Source organism: Sarcophilus harrisii, chromosome 3, assembly GCF_902635505.1.
Source record: "Sarcophilus harrisii chromosome 3, mSarHar1.11, whole genome shotgun sequence".
Taxonomy (NCBI): Eukaryota; Metazoa; Chordata; class Mammalia; order Dasyuromorphia; family Dasyuridae; genus Sarcophilus; species Sarcophilus harrisii.
This window is the reverse complement of record NC_045428.1, coordinates 161,933,388-161,959,205: the sequence shown is the minus strand read 5'-3', so window position 1 is coordinate 161,959,205 and position 25,818 is coordinate 161,933,388. Positions and strand designations below refer to the sequence as shown.

Here is a 25,818-nt window from a genome sequence, read left to right as displayed (position 1 = left end):
TTCTCCTGTCTCAGTTCTCACTCACCAGTCTGTCTAGAACACATCCTGGTCTCCCTTTCCTTTCTCTTATCCAGTATGCCCTTAAAAGCTAGAACTAGGGCTATGGGAGAAAAACAATATGAGGGCTTATCTGAAGTTAGGGGAGGAGGAGCTCCTTCCTTTAGGAAAAATGTGTATAATTCCTCTGAAATTCTATCCTAGATCATATCAGTAGGAACCTAGAAAAATTTTCTTTTATAGGTAATCAATAGGCACCAAATGAATACAGATAAGAAAATCAAGTCGGGGGGCCAGGTGAGCCATGAGAACTGTTTTTACTCTCAGCTTAAGATAAATTTATTTATTTGGCTATGAAGAGACCAGATGACAAGGAATGGAAACATACTGATCACATCATGTCCCTATAACCTGTTTAAATTTTATAATTACTCTGAGTAAGAAACATCACAAATAGCAATCATTTTGATTGTACCATCTGATAATGGCATGAATCTTGGAGAAGCGCAGTAATATATTTAAGGGACAAACTCATGACCCCAAAAGGTCAACAATGTAGTCCCTGGTATTATTAAATAATTCAAGATCAAAAGTAAATATATAGTCTTTTCAGTGAAAAAATATTTTAAAAGATGTACTCCCATCTGACTTGCAAATGAAACCTCTTATCTTTCCTATACTAAAATGTAAGCTCTTTGAGAACAATTACTTTGCTTTTCAAATTGTATATCCAGGACTTAGGATGGTCCTTTATACATGTAGGTATTTAAAAGTGCTTTTGCATTCATTCATTTAGAAAAAAAGGAACATCACTGTCGACAAAAAGCAAATCATGGACAGTCAAAATATTTCTCCAAATTAAAATAAATTAAGTGCTTCAAATTAAAACATATAAACCCTATCTAGACAAGCATTCCAATTTCTATTTTTGTAGAAAGAGTGAAAACAGACTGGTTAGTTAATTTTCCTCAAGTCATAAGAGTAATACAGAGGATGCAACCTAATCTCTGAATTCCTATCTCTTTTCTCCAAGACTTTTCAGTATTTGTCTTATTTATACAGTTATTTATCTAGGAATCTATTCTGCAAACTACCCTTTGGGAATAACTGAAATCTAAATATGTTAAGTAGTTTACTTAGAGGTTACATAGTAGGTTGGGATCATATATGGGATTAGACTTTATTGCCCTCAAACCTATAGGCCGATGTTTGCCACTTGAGACAATGAGAGCTCCCAATCAATAGATTATTATTATTTATGGCCAGAATGAATGAGGTCAGAAACTGAAAACCTGTATTTGGTCTCTTCAGTCCAGGCTATCTGCCTCTTAGCTGCTAAAAAGAATTTCCTATATAAAGTGCTGGTCTGGCCAAGTCACTCCATCCAAAACAATAAACTCTAGTGGCTCTCTATTACCTCCAGGATCAAATATAAAAATTCTGTTTGACTTTTAAAGTAGTTCATAACCTGGCCTTGTTCCTACAATCTTCTCACCTAATCTACTCTGATCTAGTCACTTTGGGTTTCTTGTTCTTTGCACAAGACACTCTGTCTTCTAATTTTGTGCCTTTTTTAAGGCTGTCCTACATTCTCTTCATCTTTTCCTTGTTTTTCTGGCTTTCTTCAAAACTCAGTTCAGATTCCACCTTTCCTGCTCCCCTCCCCCAGTTTCTTTCCTCTGAAATGACTTCCTAGTTACATTTGTATGTACATAGTTATTTGCATGTTGTTTTCCCCCTTAGAATTTTAGCTTTTTGAAGGGACTATATTTTTGTGTTTCTTTTTATCTTCTATGCTTAGCACAATCCATAATATGTAGTAAACATTTAATAAATGCTTGTTTACTGACTGGATTCAGAAGGATTGAAGAGTGAGTAGGGAGAGAAATATAGTTCAAAGTCTCTCCTCTTTTTACTCTGGTTCAATGAAAGGAATTTATAAAAGCTAGTCTAAAAACTTTGGGTTCAAGAATCCAACCTTCTTGACACAACTACGTGTAGAATTTTGGGAGATCTTAGTTATCATAGGTATTAGGTGATTCAAAAGGCTGTTGTGAGAATTAAATGTAATTATGTATATCAAAGTGCTTTATAATCCTAAAATGTTACATTTTAAAGTAAACTATTATACTAGGTACCCCAAGATTGCTATCTTTTTTCTTCAAAGCAACATTTAAACCACATAAAATAATACACAATATAGAAGATTTGTATCCCGTTTCCATATGCCCTTGATTTTTTCTTGTTTTATTTTAAAGCCCCAAATTTCCTGCAACTTTTTGTTTATTTTATTAATTTCCTCTTGCTCTATTCTGGAGTTTATTTCTTTTTTCTTGACGTTTACCTTTAAAACATATCTGTTCTAAATGTAAACTGCTGATTTTGCCAGTTTTCCCCCCAGTCTTTGTTGTATGATAGCCCTTTCCCCAGTCAGTTCTACCTGAATATCACTAGATCTGAGATGCTTATTATTGTTAACATTTTACTGGAGACAATGGAATAAATACCGCTCAAGAGGTCCTCCCCATAATGTATCCCCCAGAGGGTTTTAGATATGCTTATTTTTCAATTAACAAAACAGTAAGGAGGTAGGACTTTCTGGATTTTTTTTTTTTTCTGCCTGAGGTTCAGACTTTAAACTAGGTAGAAGCAGATATGTGAGGACCACTAAATTTCTTCTAAATTACAGAGCTGAGTACTAAAATGAAAGAGTTAAAAAATACCCTGTGACCTGAACTTTCTCATTCTTTGCCAAGTGGGGCTCACAAAGGGGAGAGAAACTTGTTGATTTGGGAGGAGGATATGGCATCATGATCTGGAGACCATCTGGAAACTCCCAAGTACAGAATTTACCTTACATTTTCAAATTTCCTGCCATATACACCACCTGTGCTCTATGGTCTCTGTTGATGGCTCATGGCAACTAGAAAACTCTAGATCACTTAGGGTTTGTTTTCCTATGCATTTTCTTCACAGTTGAGATTATTAGGTTGTCTGCCTGACAGGCTAAACATTTGATCTTGTAAAGGCCTTTGTTCTCTGGAATGTCCTCCCTCTCAGAGTTAGGGAGAACAGAGTCTCTTGATCTTCAAGGTTTCCACCTGGCCTTAAGGAGTAAAAATGAATAAAATCTTACTGCTAGAGTTGGTTGGTCAATCAGACAAGAAAAATTTACTAACCACTTGCTGTGTATAAGACATTGCTAAGTGCCTGAGATACAAAGTAAAGGCGGTGGGGGGAAACTCTTTCGTTTCAAGGAGATACATTCTAACTGGAAAAAACCTCAATATTTTAAGCTTTGAAAAATCCTTTTATTCATTGGATTATAGATTTTAAGTCTAAAAGGACTTCAAAAGCCATCATGTCTATTTTTTAGGAATGAAATTCTTAAAAGTAAGTGCCCAAAGTCAATGAGGTACTATTAATAAAAGAGTTGGTCCTCTGACTCCACATGCCTTGTTGTTCCCATTACATCACCTTGTGTCTAATAAGTTGTTCTTCACACCCGTGCAAGCAGCTAGTGTCAAGTGTAGATATTATTATTATGTTATTACCAATCATGTACATTATTATATATAGCAAGTCATGTATATCGGTGTCAAGTAAAAGATAATAGTAAGGGGGAAGAAATGAAAGAGGAGGGGGTGGAATTAGGAAAGACATGCAGAAAAGGGATTTGAACAGAGTCTTGAAGAAATCCAGGGAAGCTTACTGGATAAGAGATACGAATGGAGAATGTTCTAAGCAACAGTCTATGCAAATATATGAACTGGGAGTTATAGTGTTCCATATTTGTTCATGAATCACAATATACATTATAGGTAGGCAACTAAGTGAAGTAATTGATAAAGTGCAAGGCCTGGAGGCAGGAAGACTCATCTTCCTGAGTTCACTTCTAACTTCAGTCACGTACTTACCCTGGGTAAGTCCTTAACCCTATTTGTCTAAGTTTCCTCATCTGTAAGATGAACTAGAGAAGGAAGTGACAGATGAAATCTTTGTCAAGTAAACCCCATATAGACATAAAGAGTTGAACACAACTGAAAAATAATCAACAACATTGGCTATCTATCTATTCCTTTTTGTATTCATCCATTCTTCCTTTATTCCCTCCTTCCTTGTATCCTTCCTTCCATCATTCATCCCTTCCTTCCTCTCTCTCTCCCTCCCTCTTTTCCTTCCTTGCTTCCTTTCTTCTTTCCTTCCTTCTTTTCATTTTTTTCAAAAAGAGCTCAGAGCTCACTCTTCTTTAAGCAATTGTGGCCTTTCACATTTGGGACTCACCCACATTGGTTCCAGACAGTGTAGATATAGACTTCAGTTTTAAAGTCATGAATCCTAAATTCAAATGAACTATCAGTTTCCACTTCCCCCAATAGTAGAGATTGCAGGTGTGTATAGCTTTGGCTGGCTGGCCAGCTGGCTGTGTATTTCTATAGTTCTGTGCCTTATACATGTACTACTCAATGAGTTTCTAAGACATTGAAATACAGTATTCAGAGTGGGGAATCAAATAGAAATGAGAAACTATAGTTTGCACATTTTCTCAAGCCAAATAGGTAACTCCCTTTCCTTTTCTATTTCTACTTCCTTTTGGCATCAGATCCTGTTGCTTCTTCCTTCCCCCTCAACTTTTTGGCTCTGGTTAGTTGAGCAGCAGGATGAAAATAAATTGAATTCCACTCTGGGCATTGGTTGGGGCTTTTACTATGTTTCAAATTTACCAAGATTAAGAGGAGAAAGTCATAAACAGAAAGGAAAATTTTGGGCACTCTGCTGTACTTTTGACTTTTAATTTGCCATCTGACCCAGAATGGAACAAAATTACTATTAAAGTAGCTTGAACTTAGCCAACATTTACTCTCTCACATCTGTGCTTGCCCATTTCCAGCTGCTTCAGCTGTAGGCTGCTCTATTAAGAGTAGATTGATTCCTTTTCCTATAAGTTATTAGAATATTACACACCCTGAGAAGCATGGAAAATGACTAGGGATTTTTAGGCATGGAAAAGAAATTGAGGAAGGTGAGCTTATTATGATTGGGGGAGGGAGACAATCCTTGAATAAATGATAACTCATAAAGTATTAAGCTCTGTAAAATGCTTTCATGGATTAGAATATAGCTTAGACAGTACAAAGACACTTCAAAGGTCCTCCAGTCCATTTTAAAAATGAAGACACTAAAGTCCCCCAAAATTGCCAAGATCACCCATCTAGTAAGTAGTCTAGTTGGTTCTCTGAGTTGAGAGACAATGAATGCTTCCATTATATCACCCTGCTTCTAATAACTTGTCTTCACAATCCTGTCAAGTAGCTAATATCAAGTGCAGTTATTACAACCCCATAGTATAGATAGTAAGAATGAAATCATTCGTTGGTTTAAAATGTGCATGCAAGTAAAATATATATATATATCAAGATAATAATGCCCATTGTAAATAGTTGCAACCAGAACCTAGACGAGGAAAGGACAGGTAAGCTGCTTCCTAGGATGTAATATTCAGGGTATACATATTTTCAGTGCCATGAAATTCTATTTTCATATAGGCACTTTGTGTTAAGTCACAGACTGGGTTATACCAAAGTTTCAAAATCTCTGTAGGACAATAAAGTAAAATTCTCAAATAGTGATACTACAGGCAATGGTATTTTTAAACTTTTCCTAAGGTAAACAAATGCCTTGGCTTAGCTCTAGATGTGACATATACAAAACACATACTTAATTACAATGACAAATCTTTAACAATCACAAAATACTTTGCCAATATTATCTAACAAAATGTTCATGTATTCATTTTGGAGATCAAGAAATAGACACAATGGTGAACTGAACTGGCAAATAACTTGGATTCTCAGATCCTGGACCAACAGTCTATCAACTAGACCATGAGTAAACCAGAGAGGTATAAGTATCATACTCAAAGGTAAGAACATCAGAGAACTCATTTACCTCATGGGATTATTTTTTAGGAAAACTCTTGTTTAACTATATATCATATGCCATTTTTTTTCAGGGCACAAATAAAGTAAGTTTAATAGATCCAGAAGGCAAGTATAAAAAGAGTTAAATATAATAGTTTATATTGTATAGGAGTTTATAGAGTTTCCAAAGCACTCTTCTAATCTATTAGTTGCATTTAACACATGTAGTCCTTACAATAACCTCAATGCATAAATACCTCCTTCCTTCTAGCAGATGAGAAATGTCATTCTTCAAATAATAGATGGTGAAGAAAATGTGGTTATATGGTTTTCCCTGAGTCACAAATATTAGATCAACAAAGTCTGATTTTTTTGTTTCCTAGGACTTTCTTTTTTTCCCTAACCCATCACTGTCAATTTTTTGATGTCATACACTGATTCAAACCCATATTATATTCTCTATCAGGGTTCTTAATCCTGACCAGGGAAGAATGGGTTTGGTAGTTAAAGTATTTCTCTTAGAGCCAGTAAAACTTGTATTCTTCTCTCCCTTTAAACATGTATTAATTGTTTGATCCTGACCAAGTCACACAGATAATAGAAACATCTTACTCATTGGATTGGTGTGGGGTTTGAATGAAACAATCAATGTATATTAGATGCTTGACAGATCTTAAAATGTCATATATATTAACTATATTTATCTTCTAGGTGCAGATGAAGAAATTGAGAACTAGAATGAATAAATAAATTGTCTATAGCAATTTGGTCAATAGCCAAGACTTGATCTATTGTTCTTTTTACAGTTCTTCCATGATGAAGGCAAATAGGGTTATCAGGCCTAAATCCATGGGAAGGAAGGATACCAGTGACAGTAATCATAACCCATTTTATATAGTGTTTTTACTTTTCTCATTTGATATTGCCAGGAATCCAGGGTAAGGCTAAACTTGAAATTAGAAAGATCTAAATTAATCTCTTCCCCAACATTTGCTAGCTATGTGACCTTAGGCAAGTCCTTTTAATTCTTTTGGAATCATGTTTTTAGTCTGTAAAATGAATGGGTTAGACTCAATGGCTTGTAAAATCCATTTTAGTTCTAACTATATGATCCTGGAGAAGGAAACAGTAAACCACTCTAGTAATCTCTGCCAAGAAACCTTCAAATGGGATCATAAAGAGTCAGACAGGACTGAAAAGTGAACAAAAAACAATTAAGTGCTACAATTATGATTATTATTCCATTTTTCAGATGAAGCAAATTTAAGAAAGATTACAAGACTTGTTCAAAGTTAGCTAATATCAGAAGTGAAAGGGAATATGAATGCTAATTTCTGACTAACTATAAAACTATATATTATATTTAGTTATTTATTACAGAGTCTTCAAATGTTCTCTCCCAATACAATCTCGTATTTCTTTTTTTAGGCAAAAAAAAAATTTGAAAAAGACCTTCCTAATCTCATTCCTTTATTTTAGCCAATCACCTCTTTAGAGATTGCACATCAAAACTGTAGTACATCAAAGGGTTCATAAATCTGAGAGGCAAAACATTGTATAATATAAGCACAGAGTGCTATCAATGAATTGATTTGTCAAAATCCAAATTGCTAGCTACAGTTAGGTCCCGATTAGTCCAAATGATGAATCCCAAGAAATGGTTGCATGTATTCAGATACCTATTACTTAAAAGTTATAATTTTTATTTTATTTTTTAATGAGATAATTGGGAGTAAGTGACTTGCCCAGGGTTACACATCTAGGATATGTTAAGTGTCTGAGGTTGGATTTGAATTCAGGTCTTCCTGATTTCAGGGCCTCTGAGCTCTATCTGCTACACCATCTAGCTGCTTCCCTTAAAGTTATAATTATTTAAAATATGGTAATTGGTTCTAACCTACTAGAAATGTGAGGTGTGAATTCAAATAATGTAACCACTTCACATGATTCATTACTCATACTAATCAAAACTTAGTTGTACTCAGATTCAAGTAAAATGGAAAGAGGGGGGTGGACTTTAACATCAAAATTTCAATCAGTCCTGAATATTCCATAACAATTTTGTTAGATAAAGCCTTTGTAATGCCTTGTCTTTTGGTTTTGTTACCAAAACTTATATTAAATAGAGATGAAGTTAAATATCAAGAAAATAGCCCATTTCAGTGGTTTGAAGTAACATTTAGGGTTATAATTATTATAAAAGGGCAAAGAAAAACTCTTTGGAGAGAAATTAATTATAAAAACTCCCCTAACAATGCAGATTTTCTCCTTAAATTTAATAATTTCCCAAACACTGAAACTTCTTCCCTTAAACCTAACTTTTATGGCCTAATTTCTACATGGTTGATACTGATCTTCTTAAAACCAAATTCGAAGTCCAGATCATAAAACTAATTCAAGAGATTCTTTATATTTGGAATAAGGGAAGAAGAGATATGATAACAAGAAAGGTACTTTGAGTGGGAGGATTAATTTTAATCCTTAAAAGAAAGGATTAAATTGGAGGGAATAAGAGGAGGAGGGAGAGAGAGAAAAAGAGGGGGGGGGGAGGAGGGAGGGATCTTAAATACTTTCAGGTCTATGATATATAAGAGGGGCCGGACATTCTGTGTGACTTCAGAGGTTAACATGACCAATGAGTAGAAATCACTGGGAAGTACTCCGGGCTCATTTTAAAGAATAATATTCTTATAATTAGTACTGCCTAAAATCACAATGGACCGGCTGTCTCAAAGAGCACTGTGTATGCATGTCTCAATGCCATATCCCTAGTAAGCAACAAAACTGAAGATCGACTTTTATAAAATAGGGTAAAAACGGAGGAGGGGGGAGAGAACATGAATATTTTCCTTTGACTTTCTTTCTATTTTAGAGAATTCTCTGACTTTACCTCAAACTCAGGTATAAGAACAAACTAGAGGAAACAGCCATCATACTGTATTTAGGTGAATAAACTCTTTTCTTCCCTTCAACTATTTGTTACTCTCAGCCACGTGGCTCACACCCTAGTGCTTTGCAAGTGTTTGGGGCATGCCTACTCCAAAGGAAAATGATGGCCTTTGGCCACGTTTTTAATTCCTAGCAATTTATTGTGCAACAGCCAAAGCCGGTCCGTTCCTAGGTAGTTGCAGGATAATACCAGCAGGGAAAAACTGAGAAGCGAAAAGTAGTACTTATAAAACAAACTTTCATAGGTCAGATAAGTTGGTGCGGATAGTACATGCACCTCTCCTCCAAACATTAGCAGCCTTTTTTTTTTTTTGTCAAAGATACCTGTAGTCCATAATTCTATGGCGCCATAATTAAAACACAGAGAAAAGGACTTGAGTACTTACAGCATGTGCCCTCTCAGTTAGCACCGTGATCAGCACGAACAGCAGCAGACATCTACATGAGAGAAATTGGAAGAAAGACATTAAAAAAAAAAGGTTCTCAAAATTAACACATTTAAGTACAATGGGAGAGATAGGGCAGAGGGAAAGCGTCTTACCGCTGTCGGGCAAGTCTGGAAGTTGGATACATTCTGCTGCCCATTTTCCCAGCAGGTACTGCCCCTCTAAGCCCGGGAACTTCGGATCCCTGGGCCACTGGAGCAGCCGCCTGCTCTCACAAGGGATGAGACCTTTTAGCCTGGAAGCAGATAACAAAAATGACAATAAAGAGGTTGACACCACGGTTTCTTTCATCTCTTCCCCACCTGGCACTCGAGTTAAGGGAGAAGTAGTGCTAGCAACCCAGAATACCGGAGTCTCTCCATCCCCTCCTGCATGGGGTTTTCCTAGAACTGGGATTTAGCTTTCCCTCTTAGGGTGAAAACTACGGCGTTGAAGAGGAGAAGCCCTTTCCTCTTAGGCAGCAGTGTTTCATATGAAGCCAAATAAATCTCCCTTTTCTCTCTCCCTCCTTCCTCCCCAGCCCAAACTTGGAGAGAGCTGCACTAGAGTCTGCACTGGGCTCCCTGCGCCCTCAAACATCTAGCTCTCCCATCCCCGGCGTTCAGCGATCCTCCGCGGGACTACACTCACCTTTTCAGAACAGGACTTAGGGGCTGTGGGGTGCAGGCATTTTCCTTTTCAGAACTGAGTCTCCAAATGGTAGTGGCAGGCAAAAGCCAGAGATACACAAACACAGGGAGTGCACTCTCCTCTCCCCACCCCCCTCCTCCGCCTCTCCTCTCTGGGTTCCCTGAGGTCCCTCCCCTACCCGCGAAGCCCTGGCTTCAGAAGCTAGGAGAGGGAGAGTTCCCAGCTCCGTGGGTTCCACCCAGAGACCGGAGCAGAACAGCTGGGGTGGCTGGGGAAGCTGCAGGCTTTAAAAGGATAGAGACACCGACTCCTTTACTTACCAGCATAAGTCCTCTCTTTCTCTCTGACTCTCTCTCTTCCTCTCTCCCCCTCTCTCATACACGCACAGAGTAGGGTCCTCCCATTTGAAACGCCGCCCGCGCACACCAAAGGGGAGGGAACAGGGCCAACAAATTAGGGGAGCTACGCGATCAGCTCTAAGTCTCTGACTCTGAAGGAGCTGGCGCAGAGCAGAAGCGCCAGGGACGATGTCGAGTGAGCACGCACCGGCTCCTCGGGAGTGAACGCGCCAGCCTCCCGCCCAGGGACCCCGCGGTAGACTCGGCTAAAGAACAGTGCCTAGCCCGCGGGGGGTGGGTGCCGAGTCCAAGCTGACCAGTCCGCTACCGGTGCTATCCCGGGAAGTGGAGGAGGATGAGTCCACGGCCGGTTGTTTGGCTGCTGCTGTTGCTGGCTGCCCTCCTGCTCAACGAGGAGCAGAGCAAAGCAGCTGCAAAGGTGAGTACTGCACAGGCGTTCCCTTCTCACCCCGCAGCCCCTCCTGCTTCTGCTCACCCCGGCCCCTGCCGCCCAGTCCCTTTGTCCGCTTCCCTGTCTGCTGATTCGGACCGGGAACTTCGGATCGCAGATCCGGGAACTTCACTTTGAACCACCATACCACCATGCAAGGTGGATTTCTTTGGGCCGTCCTCTGGGCTCCGATCTGCTCTGGAGCCTGAGAGTGCATCCATTACAGACCGTTCTTTGTTTTAGTTAGGCAGGAGATAGTTTAGGGAACTCATCTGGATGTTCATGGTGGGAGCCAAGGGGAAGGAAGTAACCAGTTTAGCGCTTTCTGTGGTGGATTAAATTGGGGCTAGGAACCCAAATGAAATTTACATGAACATCATTTTTGCATAGAATGTATCGCAGTTATTCACCTGCATGGAGTCTCTGGATCCTTCACAAATTGTAAACTGGTGTACACACACCACAAGCACTCAACCAGTCCCCCACACACATGTGCATGTGAGTCGCCTTGGGCGTGTGTTTCCCTCGTTATCCAGGAGACTCTGGTGGTTGATGCTGGAACCAGTTCTGGGCCATTTGCCTGGAAACAGCTGTATCTTTGCTTTCCCACGGCTTTTCTATTGGGGAAGCACGCTCAACTACAGAAAAAGTAGAACTTAGTAATAGTTGTTAATTTAAAATAGTAAAACACGAGAGTGCAATCTTTGCTTATAATATCAACCCCCCCTTTTTTTTTGAGAACCAAATTTATTTTTATGCTTGAAACCAAAGTGAAACCATACCTCATTGTTCTATGTGCAAATTGTTTTCCTAGTTTTCATTTCCTCTGGCTATGTGCTTGGCCAGAAGGAATTTGGGAGATCGGTTTTGTAAAGTGTGCAAAAGCCAAAGCTTCCTCTACTGGCTAGGCCCCTGATATGGAGATGATTCCCCTCTTCCCATTTTTTCCCCAAACGAAATAAAAGCTTCAGCCATTTGCAAGTATCCCAAGTCAAATAAAGAGCTCTTTGGAATGCACAGTGACAAACAAGTTGTTTTTTTTTTTTTCCTCTTGTAATTTGGAAGTGCTTTTATTAACTGTCAGATATAACTCCTCTTCCTCAGTATCTTTTTCCTTTATGCCAGTCATCTAAGTTTTTTTGGGAGGGATGGGGGGGTAGGATGGGGAGAGCTTACTTCTATACAAGTTAACTCCTTACAGTTATAGTCTAATTGAATGTCACTATCCAAAGTAAACTAGTAATATGTATGCATTTTCAGCATTTGAGAGTTCTCAGATGCTTCATTGGATGTTGAAGAGTCTAATAATGATTGTGCCAAGTCACTAGCCTTCTGAACATTTAGATTGGTTTTCCCAATCCAATATCTAGTCTAATACCAGATTCAGTTAGGTACTTACATGCTTTTTGGTGATGGGGCTTGTATTTTAAGGACGTAGGAAGAGACATTCTTTCCTTTGGAACATTCATCTATCAGTATGAATTCTGACTCAAAAATACTGTCCCAAGGATTGCTAACATTGCAAAGATTGCCTTAGTATCAGAGAAAGTCAGAGAAAGCTTTCTTAATCAGATATGCTGATTGCTCACCTGAGCCAACCTGAGTTAATTTTAACTGGTATATTTTTAGAAGCCCAGAATCTTTAGAAATTTGTGATATTTAAAGGCATATCTTTGTATTCCAGTGTCCAGCCCAGTTCCTGACATAAATTGTGTACTTATAAATGCCTGTTCAATGAATGAAAGATTCCACTTATGGGCATTCTTGTTGATTTCTATCAAAATGAAGTTAACAGTATTATCAGTATTATGATTATTAAGAATCTACATTTGACTATTGCTCATTAGTTACCAAAATGTCAGGGGCCTAGATGTTCTCTGATACAATGGGCTATGGGGCAAAGCTAGAGAATAATAAAATACAGAAAAAAAAAACCAACCTTACATCTAGGACAAATAATTTGAGAGCAGTCTCAATCACAAGATTAGCACAAGATAGCAGTCTCTCAGTCCCTGGATTACAATCCAGACTTTTCTTGCTATTTACTAGTCCCAAAATGATTATGGGAAAGTCATTTACCCTCTTTCCAGCCTCAATTCTTATTACTTTTCAAAATAATGATATTAAATGCTACTCTGCCTGTGCCATAGTACGGTATCAAATTAAATACATCATTATAATCAACAGTTCATAGATTTAAAACTAGAAAGGATCTTTGAATTTTTCACATTAAAAATTTCCCTCTTATTTTGCAAATGATGTACATTTATTTGCAGGGATAATACCTATATTAATATTTTAAATTTCTACTCTGACCTAAATTTTCTTTCTGAAATTACCTTAAAAGATAGAAGACTTACAGGACTGGACTGTAGAAGGAAGCTCAACATATGCTCTGAAAATTTCATGCCTCCTCACTGCCATTAATATCATATCTCAACAGAATAATTTATGTTGATCTGAATAACTTTTTCTAGTTCTTCCATGAATTCTGTGGTTAATATCAGGCATCTTCTGGTACTGTTGCTATGAGATTCTCCAGCAAGTAAGTCAGGGCCAGGGGTGTGGTTATATCACTTTTTCTAAGTTTGGGTTTATCTGCCCAGAAATAGTGGAAACTTCTTTATTCATTAGCTACCATTCTTGAAATCTGCAGAATCTAAACACAGATTCAAAGATTCTAGATCTTTATACAGGTATGTACCAATTGCTACTTGAAATATTTTTAGATTTTACTGAGAAGGTAGGTCCCTGATTCTTTTTTTGTTGCAGATTTATCTCAACTGAACAAGGAACTCTGTCCAGCAGCCAAAAAATGCCCTCAGTGAAAAATGGAGAAGTTGCACCTCAAAACAATATTTTCCTCATATCTGGTGTTAGGTCAGGATCATTGAAAGCTACTGTAATAGTAAATGTCATAGTGGCCAGAATATTGGATTTAAAGTCAAGAAAAACTGAGTATTTTCTTTGTAAATATGGGCAATCACTTTTCTTCTCTGAGCCTCAGTTTCCTCATTTGTTAAAGTAAGGGAATTGGATTAGGTAGATTCCTAGTTGAGTGGAAAGTGGCAAATGTTTGTAGGATTATCTAGAATCTAGGAGCACATGGTTCATAAGTGAGAATTCTAAACATTCTTACTTCCATTGCCTCTGCAGGCAAGTGGGCATGTTTTAGATGATGGTGGGAAAATTTACATCATGGATGGCTAACTCTGTGTAGTAGCTGACCTAGAAAACTTGGACAAGGACATAAAGGGAACTCACACAGCTGGAAATTATTCATTAACAAAACTGCCAGCAACCTTCTTGGAGTTAGTAATGTTAGTCATAACAAGTTAAGATATTCATGAAGGCTAGTGATGAGCAGGAGCTCAAATTGTACCCATGTGTGATATGTTATTGATAAAGGCACTCTAAGATATAGCTTGTCTTCATGCTTGGAGTGTAGGCATGATGATGGAGTTCATTCTGTCATATTTTAGTTTCTTAACTTGAAATCATCATTAGGGAAGTGAAATGTGAGTGATAAATTTTTTAAAAAAAATCAAACATAATAAGAAATCTAGCATCCTTTTCTTTGGAAACATCACATTACTAAGGCAAAAGAAATGTAGAAAGGTTTACCAGCTTCTCAATAGCCTATCATGGATTGCTGTGGTTTTTCTTTAATGTTAATAAGATCATCGATTTTATATTGGAAGACATGTTGGAGGCTACATAGTCTTTAATTTAGGCATGAGGAAATGCTGGCCCAGAGATATTAAATTATAAGACCAAGGATACCCAGATAATGTGGGCAAAGCAGGATTTGAATGGAGGTCTTTTGACTCTAAATTAAGCACAGTATATATAGTAGGCACTTAATAAATGCTTATTTCCTCCCTTCTCTTTCCTCTCCATAGTGCCAAGCACTCCTAACAAGGATTGTAAATAGCAATCATTTCTGATTTGGCCAGAAACTCAGAGGGTTTTCCCCTCTCAGATTTGTTCATTCATTTATTTATCTAGATCTTTTTTTTTTTTTTTTTTTGAAGTAGGTAAAGAGATTCTTTGTCTCTATAGCTGTCTTGATGGCTGAATGGGCGTGGCCTCAGTTAAACTGAGACCGCTGAAGACCTGGGGGTCTCCCATTTCAACCAGAGTCATTTTCAAGTCCTCCTGATCTATGTTTGGTCACTGGACCCAGATGTTCCTGAAGGGGTAAGTGAGGCAGGTGACCTTGCACAGCCTTCCCTCACTTAAATACAATTCACTTGCAATATCACCTCCCTGATGCCTTGGTCCTCTTCATGAATAAAGGACAAACAATAATAACAACAAAAACCCATCAGTTTTCTTTATGCAAACCCCAGGAATTACATTTTAAAGCCTCATTAATGAGAGCAAAGAAGTCTGCCTTTTTCCTTAGGTGATCTTTATTTAGTCCCGTACAGCATGGATAAAGAACTGCTATACCTGAGTTGATAGAGTATTAAGCTTTTCTCTATTTAACAGGTATTCCAGAAATTGCTTGAGGACTTCCTTAAACGAGGCATACCTTCATTAAAATGCATGTCTCCTAACAAAAGTTTGAGCATTTTAAATTGAAGTGGTAGGGAAGGCCAGGACAACAATAATTCTATCTTGTTTTATATAAGACAATTTAAAAAGGATGTATGAGGGCAAAGTTCCCATTATAGGTAGCTTTTTTTTTTTTAAAGTTACAGGTCCTTTCTTGGTTTCAAGCCATATTTCTCCTGATCAAGTTTCTTTGACACTGGATTATTTGGCTTTCCTTCTATTTCTCTGAATGCTCATTCCCCCTTCCTCTTTTTCCCCCTAAATGTGGAAATTCCCTCAAAATGTAGCTTTTGGATTTTCTATGTATTCTTTTTATTGGAGATCTATTTTCATGGTTTTAAAATATCAATTCAATTTGATTCAATTTAATAAGCATCTATTAAGTGTCTACCATATGGGAGGCATATTGTTAGGGGTTGTTGATTTAAACAATGCTGATCCCTTAAGGATCAGCAGTCTCTCAGGTGTCTATTCCTACCTGTGATCTCTAAACTGTATCCTACTCTGTATCCAAATATTTATAGAACATCATTCACCATCTCACACCAAACATGCTCCAAATGGAGCTTATCCCTAAAGTAGCTTTCTCCTTTCTTCTTTCTCCTTTCCTGTCTTTTAGATTCTCAGATTATAGACCTTGGAGTAATTTTTGATTTCCCTGACCTATATCATAACCATACTGATCTATATCACAACCAGCTTTCCTTCCTTCCTTCCTTCCTTCCTTCCTTCCTTCCTTCCTTCCTTCCTTCCTTCCCTGCTTCCCTAGCCTCATGGATAAATTATTACAACAGCATCTTCATGGGCTCCCTTGATCTTCTTCTCCATTCCTGCATACTATTACATATAGTCCTTTTGTAAGTTACCCTTCCCACTCTTTTTTTTTTTTTTCTTTTCTAAAAAGGTGATGAGAATGAATGGGTACATGTTGAACTATAATCAGAATATCACTTTTCATAATTATTTTTTATCAAGATACCTGAAGGAAGTTTTCTTGTTGGAATGCCTTAGGGGTTTTTGTATGATGATTTAGTCATGCCTAATTCTTTGTGACCTCATTTTTGAGGTTTTCTTGGCAAAGATGATGGACTAGTTTGCCATTTCCTTCTCCAACTCATTTTACAGATGAGGATTCCAGACAACAGGGTTAAGTAACTTGCCCAGGATCATATAGCTTATAAGTTTCAGAGGCTAGATTTGAACTCAGGAAGATGAATTTTTCTGATTCCAAGGCTTGTGTTTATCCACTGTGACATCACAATTAAGGCTCACAAATTAAGTTTGCCTTTTTCCTAACTGTATGAGCTCAAGAATTTATCTCCACACTCAAGAATATACTACAATGACTAATAACTTAGTCTCTACTGCATAAAGTCTACAATATTATGTCTGATTTATTAAAACCCTTTATATTGAACATTTTGATTTAATGGGGTTAGTTAGGGCACAACAATGTCCATCCTATCAAGTTTTATTTCTGATTGATCTCATCAAGTGAAACAGCTCTACTCATTGTTCCTCATACATGCCATGTTACTTTCTGTCTCCTTGTCCATATACTTGCCATGACTTGGTATCCTCCTTACCCTCCTTCCTCTCAAAACCTCTAATCCTATTCCTTGCTTAAGTCCTAGCTATATCACCCATGTGTTCCACCAACTGTGTCAGCTACTTGAGCCTGCACTCATCTTTCTATCTTTGAATTCAATTTTGTATTCATAGGTAGTGACAATATTTTGAGTTGGCTCGACAACCATTGTTCTCTCCTTGTTTCATGTTTTTTACTCTTACCTTCTTAGATAAATTGTAAACTTCTTGAAGATTTCTTTTATATTTTGTCACATGCCAAGTATTCAATAATTACTTTTTGATTTGTTTCAACCTCTGCACTGAACTTATCTGAAAGCTACATTGATTCAGAGATAGTTTTTTACGACATGCTTAATGTTGCCACATTATGTTGTGTGATACTGGATGGGGAAAAGTTACTAGTAGTAATCATTTTAAATAAAGATGCATCCCCCCCAAGAATTTTGTATTTAGAATAGGTATTTTACCATAGACTAAACATGACTTGGGAATATATACAACCCTGAAATCTCTATGTAAATAGTTTATTCCCTGGTGTGGGAATATGATGGCAAAATGTTGCTAGGTTTAATTTTGAAAATGTACAAAATAATGGTACTTACATACTATGTTTATTAAATATTGTGAGACTTGTGGGAAGGTAAGATATTACTGGTGTTTTCAAATGAGGAATTTGAATGCAATTTAAAATATCCTGTCTTTTGCATTTTTTTAGGGGGGGAGTTGGTTGGAGGAGAATGAGGGAAAAGTTACAGCTTTGGAATTATTTTGTTTGATTACTATGTAGTGTTTGTATGTAGCCTGGGAAATTTTCCCTTCAGAAAGATGATCACAGAAATCCTTGCTCTGAACTGAAAAAGATGAAAATTGATTTCAGCTGCTTCTTTTCCAGAGTCCCTGATGTATTAACATTTGGAAGGGATGTCTGTATACCCTTCTCTTCCTAAGCTCTCTGTTGAATTACGTGAACATGGGCCAGTTCAGAAGTAGATTTTTGGACACAATTTCTCTGTGGTTGCACATTTCATGAAAATATACTTAATTACATTACCAGAGGTTTGCTGTAGAAAATAAGCTTATTCATTTGTTGTTTAAGCACACAAATCAGTATTTGCCAATTGTAATTTGAAGCATTCCGAAGTTATTTCCACACATAATTTCAGGCAGATCATTTTTTATATACTCATAGAGAAGAAAAAATGTTATCACTTTGTAGGATGAAGGCATTTAACCCTTAGCTGCTTGGGAAAGATAGACTTGTCTTCTAGCACATACAACACAACACAATTCTGGAAAATAGTGGATACTGATAATAGGGAAGCCAACTTCCCTATTATCAGCCAGGCAATAGCATTTATAAAATGCTTAGCATATGCCAACAGGCAGCTAGGTGGCTCAATGGATAGAGCACTGGGCTTGGAGTCAGTAAGACCTGAGCTCATATTTGGTCTCACACACTAATTTTTTGACCCTATACAAGTCAATTCACCTCTGGTTGCCTTAATCCACTGGAGAAGGAAATGGCAAACCACTCCAGTATCTTTGCCAAGAAAGCGTATATGTAGTATTGGTATACTGTGGTCATGGGGTCGTGAAGACTGAATACAACTGAACAACAGTATGTACCAGGCATTTTGTTAAGCACTGAGGAAACAAATAAAGGCAAAATATAAACCTTGCCCTCAAGAAGCTTACAGTCTAATTGAGGAAACACCAAGAAGACATATATATATATATATATATATATATATATATATATATATATATATAAACAAGCTACATTTCTATAGGAGAGTAATATGAAAAACTTTCCATTTTTCCCTCTTTCTATCAAGTCATTTTAAAGAGGGAGGTTTGTCATGAGCTGATTGTTATCCATTCAGTAAGAATAGTTGATGCCAAGCTTGTGAAATCAGAGGCAGCAATACTATTTCCATGTTGCACAAGAACATGTTTTGCGAAGTTATTTTCTACACATTACTCCTATCAATGTCTACAACAGACTCTGAATCATTTTTGACCTCCAGAATAAAATATAAAATTCCTAGTGTGGCATTTTTACAGCCATTTACAACCTAATTCCTTTCTATCTTTTTAGACTTTTTTCTTTCTTTCCCTTCATCCTCATTTTCATTCAGCAGCATTGGCCCAGTTGCTATTTCATGCACATTACACTCCAACTCCCAATACCTTTCCACTATGTCTTGAATTCTGTCCTGACTTCTATCTCTTAGCTTTCTAACCTTCCTTCAAGATCAAACTTAAATCTCACCTTCTTTCTTGATTTTCTTTCTCACCTCTATGTCTTTTCCCTAAGATTGTCTTAGGTTTGCTTTGTATATATCTTGTATGGATATAGTTAATTTATATGTTGTCTCCTTCATTAGGAAGTAAGCTCCTTATTCTTGTGCAGACCATAATTTTGCCCTTTTTATCTCTAGCACTTTATAAAGTACCTGGCATATAATAAGTAAGCATAAAGGCTTGTTGACCAACAGACTTTTAGAATATTTGATTATAGTAGCAAAAATAGTCCTACTCCTGAGAAAATGTTGGTACAACAATACCTTTCTTGATAAAAAGGATGAATTCTAGTGATACTTGTCAGAATACTTTATTAGATTGCATAGGAGTTGGACTGGACTGATAAACTGTAATCCAGGATACTTCCAAATCAATGTGCAGATGAGAAGACTGAGAGGAGGATGGCATGAAAAGGGAGGCAACAGTACAAATGCTATATGACCCAGACCACTAGAATTGTACAGTAGTTATTATTTAATTCCAATTCTGCTTATTGGATGAATAATAACAGTAATAGTTAAATTTATGTAGTACTTAAACCATGTGCCAGGTTCCATCAATCATTTCATTTGAGACTTAGAATAGAACTGTGAAGTAGGTACTAATCCTCATTTTACAGATAATGAAAATTAAAGAAGTTAAATGACTTTGGCTGGGGATCACACAATTCGTGTCTGAAACTGGATTTGAAGTCTGGTCTTCTTGATCCAAGCCTAGTACTATAGTATACCATAATATAGTCCAAACCTATACTACCTATACTGCCAAATTCAGGTATTCTATTGGAATGACTGTAGTAAAATGAGGGTAATAAACAGATCTAGATCCATTAAGGATCCCAAAATTAGAGCTAAGATTGGACATCCAAATGGACCTTTTGCTGAACCTCCCCACATAATATGAACCTTTGTGATATAGCACTATTGATGGTTCTTGCTTAATATTGAGGGAGAGAATGGGGACACATTTGAGGAGGAGGCATATTTTTTTCATGACTTGATTAAAGGAAAAATTTTTAAGTGATCACATCTCTAGTGTCACTACAACAGGGCTTTCGTTTTCTTATCTATGAATATGAAGGAGTCACTGAGTATGCCATTTTGGACTAGATAATCGGTAAGATTCCATTTAGGTCTATATTTCCACTTATGAGAAGACTTTTTTGTTTTTCATACAGGGGTGATTTCATTAAATAGGGTAGTTTTGGGAGGCTTCACTGAATAAGACAATATTACAAAGACAACTGGAATGCCAAGTGATAACAGAAAAAATAATGTCACTTATCATTGTTAACTTTAAGAAGAAATCATCCAATTATTCATTTAGGATCATAATTTTGGGTTTTAGACTTTTTAATTTTCAAGGGTAATAATCTCTTCTTTTCTGAAGACTAATGACCAGCTGGAGTTAGTTATTTGAAGTGATTCCTTCCTGGTTAGCAATGCTCAGGAATTATTTTGTGCTTATTGTTTAAGAGAAAACCTGCGAAATCGGGGTTAATGATGGTAAAAATATATGCAACAATAATTAGTGCAGTGTCTAGGGTAGATTCATTTTGGATAACTTTTCCCAGCAGTGTGATATTATAATATCAACTATGATGAGAACTAAACTGTATATAGACATCATCTTGTAGGAATGCAGTTGGCATGTATATGTGTACATGTATATATATATATATATATATATATATATATATATATATATATATGTGTGTGTGTGTGTGTGTGTGTGTGTGTGTGTGTGTGTGTGTTTGGGGGTAAAGCTCTGAAATTTTACATATATATATATATATATATATATATATATAAAGTAATGGTAGAAGGAAAGGCTTTATAGGTAGCCTGTATTATACATAAAATAATTACATTGGGAAGTTTATTTGTTAATTTGACTGATTAGAATTTGAGATAATTTAAACAGATAAATTTAACAGCTAAGTTAATTCATAGATGATATAGCTTTGATTTGAATAGTATAAATAATATCTCAGGGAAATATTTGAAGTACTTAAAATAACTTTTTCTAAGCACATAAAATAATTTAGCAAACCTTTTTGGGTAGCTAATAGTCCAATTCCAAGTGATTGATGAAGCCTTGTTTAGTGGGATGCCTCTAGACATTGCTTCTTCCCTGAATGGGCTTGTGGTTTAATATATAGATAGATATCTTGTCTCTTGGGTGATAAATCCAAAATGTTCAATTTTTTTTAAAGAGTAAGATTATGATAAAAACTGCTCTTGTTCCTACCCACCTAACAAGGATGGGATCTTATAGAGAGAACTTGGGTCTGCTGAGAAAGTTAACATGCATTAATTTACTGGCAACTATAACTGTCCTTAAACTTTTCATTCTGGTAAGAATTTTCACATGGTAAAAGACAAATCATCTAAAATAACAGTAAAATGGATATTTATATGCTCATGAAAACCAGCATTTTGTATGGTTGACTCTTTGCCCAGATGGTTTTACACTTAGTTCAAGAATTTGGATATAGAACTTTAGGAATGAAAAGCATCATATTCATTTATGCTCATGATTTTTAAGATTTGATTATTGGAAGTGATGTTCTTAGCTACAGCATATGAAACTACAGCATATGAAACTGATACTTATGACTTTTTAAAGACATCTTCCTGCTTCTCTTGCATACACCCTATTCCTAATAAGGAGGAAAATGCATGATTATAAATAGTATGATTACAACAGTGCTTAAAAGTTTAAATTCATTTGGCAAATATTTTTTGAGCTCCAACATGCATAGCATTGAAAATCATGTAGAATTTGATTAGTCTTGATTTCAGTGGCTTTGGAATGTTTCAGTATGGAAAACAAGAAGAGTCTCATTTATGATAGAAAGAAATTTGAAAAAACAAATGAATGTGAAATGTTTTGTATGGCTTTATTATAACAACTGTGATGTCATGTTCTTTGGAAGAGTCATGAGAATCTCAGGTATTTTACCATCAATTTGGAAAGCATTATGGCAGAATCATAAAGATTCCTTTTTTTCTTTGTAATAAAATTTTTTCAACAAACCTTTGTTAAAGATGAGGAGGATGCAAAAAATTAAGAAAAGGTCCCTACTTTCACTGAGCTTAAAATCTAATCTTAAAGATAAAATTTCAGCTTAACAAGATGCAATCAAAGTTAAATCATTTGGAAGCCTTTCTTTTCTTTAAATTGTAAACACCTCTCTTTTAGAAGTCTTTAATTCAGAATAAAATTGTATCATCCATGTCAAAATTCAATTTAATGAATATAAGGAACTTTGCATGGCACTATGCTAAGTAGTCCCTATGGATAGAAAGAAAAAGAAACTATCTCTGCCTTCAGGGAACTTATATTCTTCTGAGATACCATGCATATAGATAATTATTTAACTGGTAATTTGAGGAAGAGGAGAGGACCAACAAGGGGAGCAGGTCATGACAGTATTCATAAAGAAAGATGGCATTTCAGCTAGTGCAAATGTAAGGAGTTGAGGCAATAGAATATAAGTTCCAGATGATGGGATCATTGATTTCTAACTGGAGCAGATGTTAGAGGGTCATCTATTCAAAATTCTTATTTTACAAATAAGTAGCAGAGTTGAAATTTGAATTCAGATCTTCTGACTAAATCTAATATTTATCCCTCTTTGCCATGTTATTTCCCAAACAACTAATAATATAGTTTGGCTGGAATACAGAATATTCAGGAATTAATATGGAAGAAAAGACTGGAATGGTAGATTGAATATAGGTTCGCAGAAAACCTTAAATGTTAGGTGGGGGGTTAGGAATACTCTAGGGATAGGGAAGTGAAATGGTAAATAATGCTTTGAGAAGATTATTCTGTCAGTTTCTTGAAGATTGATTTTAGAAGGGAGAAACTGGAAGCATGGAGGCCATTTAAAAGAACATTGCAATTTTTTTTTTCTGTGAAGATAAAGACCTGAATTATGGTAGTGGCCAAGTATGCAAAAATTGTTTTAAAGGTATAGGGATATCAGCTATTACAGAACCATTAACATCTCAGAAGGGAAGCAAAATTATAATCTTTCATTCTTTTCATTGTAGTTTAGAATAAAATAATTTGATCCACTGGTGATTAATTGTTGTTTCTTTTACAAGTATATTTATGAATGTAATTAGCAATAAACGGGAGATATACTCAAATTATTATTACATATCTCATGAATCATGAGTTGGCTCTAATATGGAAAATTCTGTACTATTAATGCCTTAACACTTCAGACATCAAAATTTTCAAAGTTAGAAAATACCTGATAATTAAGATGCTTTTCAACTATATAAACTTTTAATGCATAAACCCATTTTATAGTTCACCTTAAGTTGAAAGTCTGGAGATTATACTAAATATACTAGTATAAGATACTAGAAAAACAGAATGACAATTTGTAAGGATTGATGAAATTGGATGATAATTGGATGAAATCAATGAAATATTGATGAGTTACATATTTTCATTCATTGAAATTATTAATAAAGAACTTTTAGATCTTTATGAGGAAGTATGTGTTCATTTTTGCCAGTCCCTATTTGCCATTTTAAGAGGAATTATGGCAAATATTTTATACTGTCTGTATTACCAAACTGCCTGACTGGAAGATGAGACAGACTAGTCTATATAGTAAGAATAAAGAAAAAAAACCAATGGGCAGTCTGTGTGTTTGGTTGATATTATGAAGTCAACCAACTAGCATTTATTACATAATATCTATTTGCCTAGCCAGTGTGCTGGGTGTTAAGGATACAAACAAAAAATAGTCTTTGCCCTTAAAGAGCTCCCATTCAATCTGGGGAGATATCTTTTGCCATATTAAGACATATAAGATTAGACTCTATTATTTTCTTGAATGGACCCCCTATGAAAAGGATCATGGGAAGACATCTACAGGAGTCACGAAAACATTTGAATGTACAAATGGATTGTGATCCGCTTCTTTAAATAGATCTATTAATGAGATCATAAATCTTATGAAATATCTTAACTGTGTAATATATTGAATCAGAAGTGGTTTAATAGGATGCTATCCTTAACATGTTGGAGATTGACTCAGTTCAAATATTCACCTTTATCAAGCTATAAATCACATAAAAGAAAAACATTTTCCTTTAAAGGGGTTAGGGATATTTACAAAATTACTTACAAAATACTTAAATAACATAAATTGTTGAGTGATATCCTCCTTGTATTTTGAAAAGTTGAAATGTTATTAGACTTTGAAATGATGACGCTTGGCCTTTTTGGTTAGGTCTTGAAGGGAATTATACAAAACAATTTGAAAAACCAGTTAATGTAGATAAAGGAATACTCTTTATTTGGAAGTACCAAATGAAGGAAAATGCATTTCTTTCCATTCCAATAGCATGCATCATTGATCCTAAAGCATTTCAGTGAGGATAGCATTGTATTAGAATAGCTCTTTTGAGAGGGCTTAAATTGTGAATCTAAGTTAAGGGAAGCTGGTATGAAGAGGCCTAAGAAAAATTTAATAGGCAAACAAAGAACAGTAAGTAAATGTGTAGTGTTTCTGTGATCATTAGGCCACTACCTAGGAAACCTTGAGTTCCAAAGGATACATATGGTGATATTACTGTTTAAACATGACCAGAGTATCTATGTGATCTCTTGTAGCATGTGATAATGCCTGAGACATTGAACTATTTTTCTAAGTTAGCATGTACTTGAACTTGCTTTGTCTATAGTCACAAATGGAACTTGAGCCTTTTTGTAGGGGTGTTGAACTAATTGGTAGCTGGCAAAATTGGACTTCGGTTCTAAGAACTGAGGCTTACAATTGTTTTTGGGCATCTAACCATTTTTACAAAAGAGGGATAAGTTGTGGGGTTGACAGTAAGTGAATTAGAAACATACAGATTTGATTACTTTGAAAATACACAAGGGCTTAAAAAAAGAATGGGCAAAAGTTCTTGGCAAAATGTGTTGGCAAAACAGACCTCACAATGCAATTGGCAGTACACCTCGTAGTTTGTTTTGCCAAATCTGGAAAACTCTTAATAAATAGAAAAAAGATATATTGTGAATTTCTGATGAACTACATTATCCTACAGAACATAAATAAAAATAAAATCCCTAAATGATCCCTCAACTAATTGGGAAATTAGTAAAAAGGAATCCCTGGTATGTAACATAATAAAATGTTCCATATGTGAAAAGAATTAAGAATATGAGGAAGAGATAAGCTCAGTTGATATGAGAAACTTTTAGATGCATTCAAACATTGTTGGTAAAAATGTCATCTTAAGGTCTATAGACTGGAAACCTTGATCAGAATGGAGAGAACAACTTAATATAGTTTCAAAATCTCTAGTGCTACTCAGTTTAGCATTGCATATGTCCTAAATATGAAACTGTAAAATTTAAAAGATGGGACTTACTTGGAAATTCTACTTGGCTCAGCAAAACAAACAAACAAAAAAAACACTGTAAGATATAAAAACTGTAGGTTTTAGGGTAGTTTCTACCATCCGACTATTAAAGAGATGACTCATTCAAGAACAACAACATTCATAGCCTGAAGAAACGGAGTCTTAGTCATATTTTTATTAACATCTTTACTCACCTGAAATCCCATCTATTTTAAACGTTGGATATGTGCTAAT

General features: G+C 36.0%; 2 protein-coding genes across 3 annotated transcripts in view; one reads left to right on the top strand and one right to left on the bottom strand.

Annotated features, from left to right (window-relative positions):
* COL4A2 (collagen type IV alpha 2 chain) overlaps positions 1–10,349 on the bottom strand; it is a 271,485-nt gene extending 261,136 nt beyond the window's left edge. Inside the window, exons 1-3 of one of the 2 annotated variants that reach the window (XM_023500485.2) lie at positions 10,264–10,349; positions 9,409–9,548; positions 9,254–9,305 (exon numbers count right to left, since the gene is read on the bottom strand). In XM_023500485.2, coding sequence (XP_023356253.1) covers positions 9,254–9,305; positions 9,409–9,452 — 96 coding nt within the window. In that variant the 5' untranslated portion in view covers positions 9,453–9,548; positions 10,264–10,349. Of the gene's footprint in view, positions 1–9,253; positions 9,306–9,408; positions 9,549–9,943; positions 10,081–10,263 lie in introns of those variants that run through there. The other variant, XM_003765734.4, reaches the window with a different exon arrangement.
* Positions 10,350–10,539: 190 nt separating this feature from the next.
* Positions 10,540–25,818, top strand: part of COL4A1 (collagen type IV alpha 1 chain) — a 192,738-nt gene continuing 177,459 nt past the window's right edge. Inside the window, exon 1 of the mRNA XM_003765735.4 lies at positions 10,540–10,720. Within this exon, the coding sequence (XP_003765783.1) occupies positions 10,637–10,720 (84 nt within the window). The 5' untranslated portion in view covers positions 10,540–10,636. The remainder of the gene's footprint in view (positions 10,721–25,818) is intronic.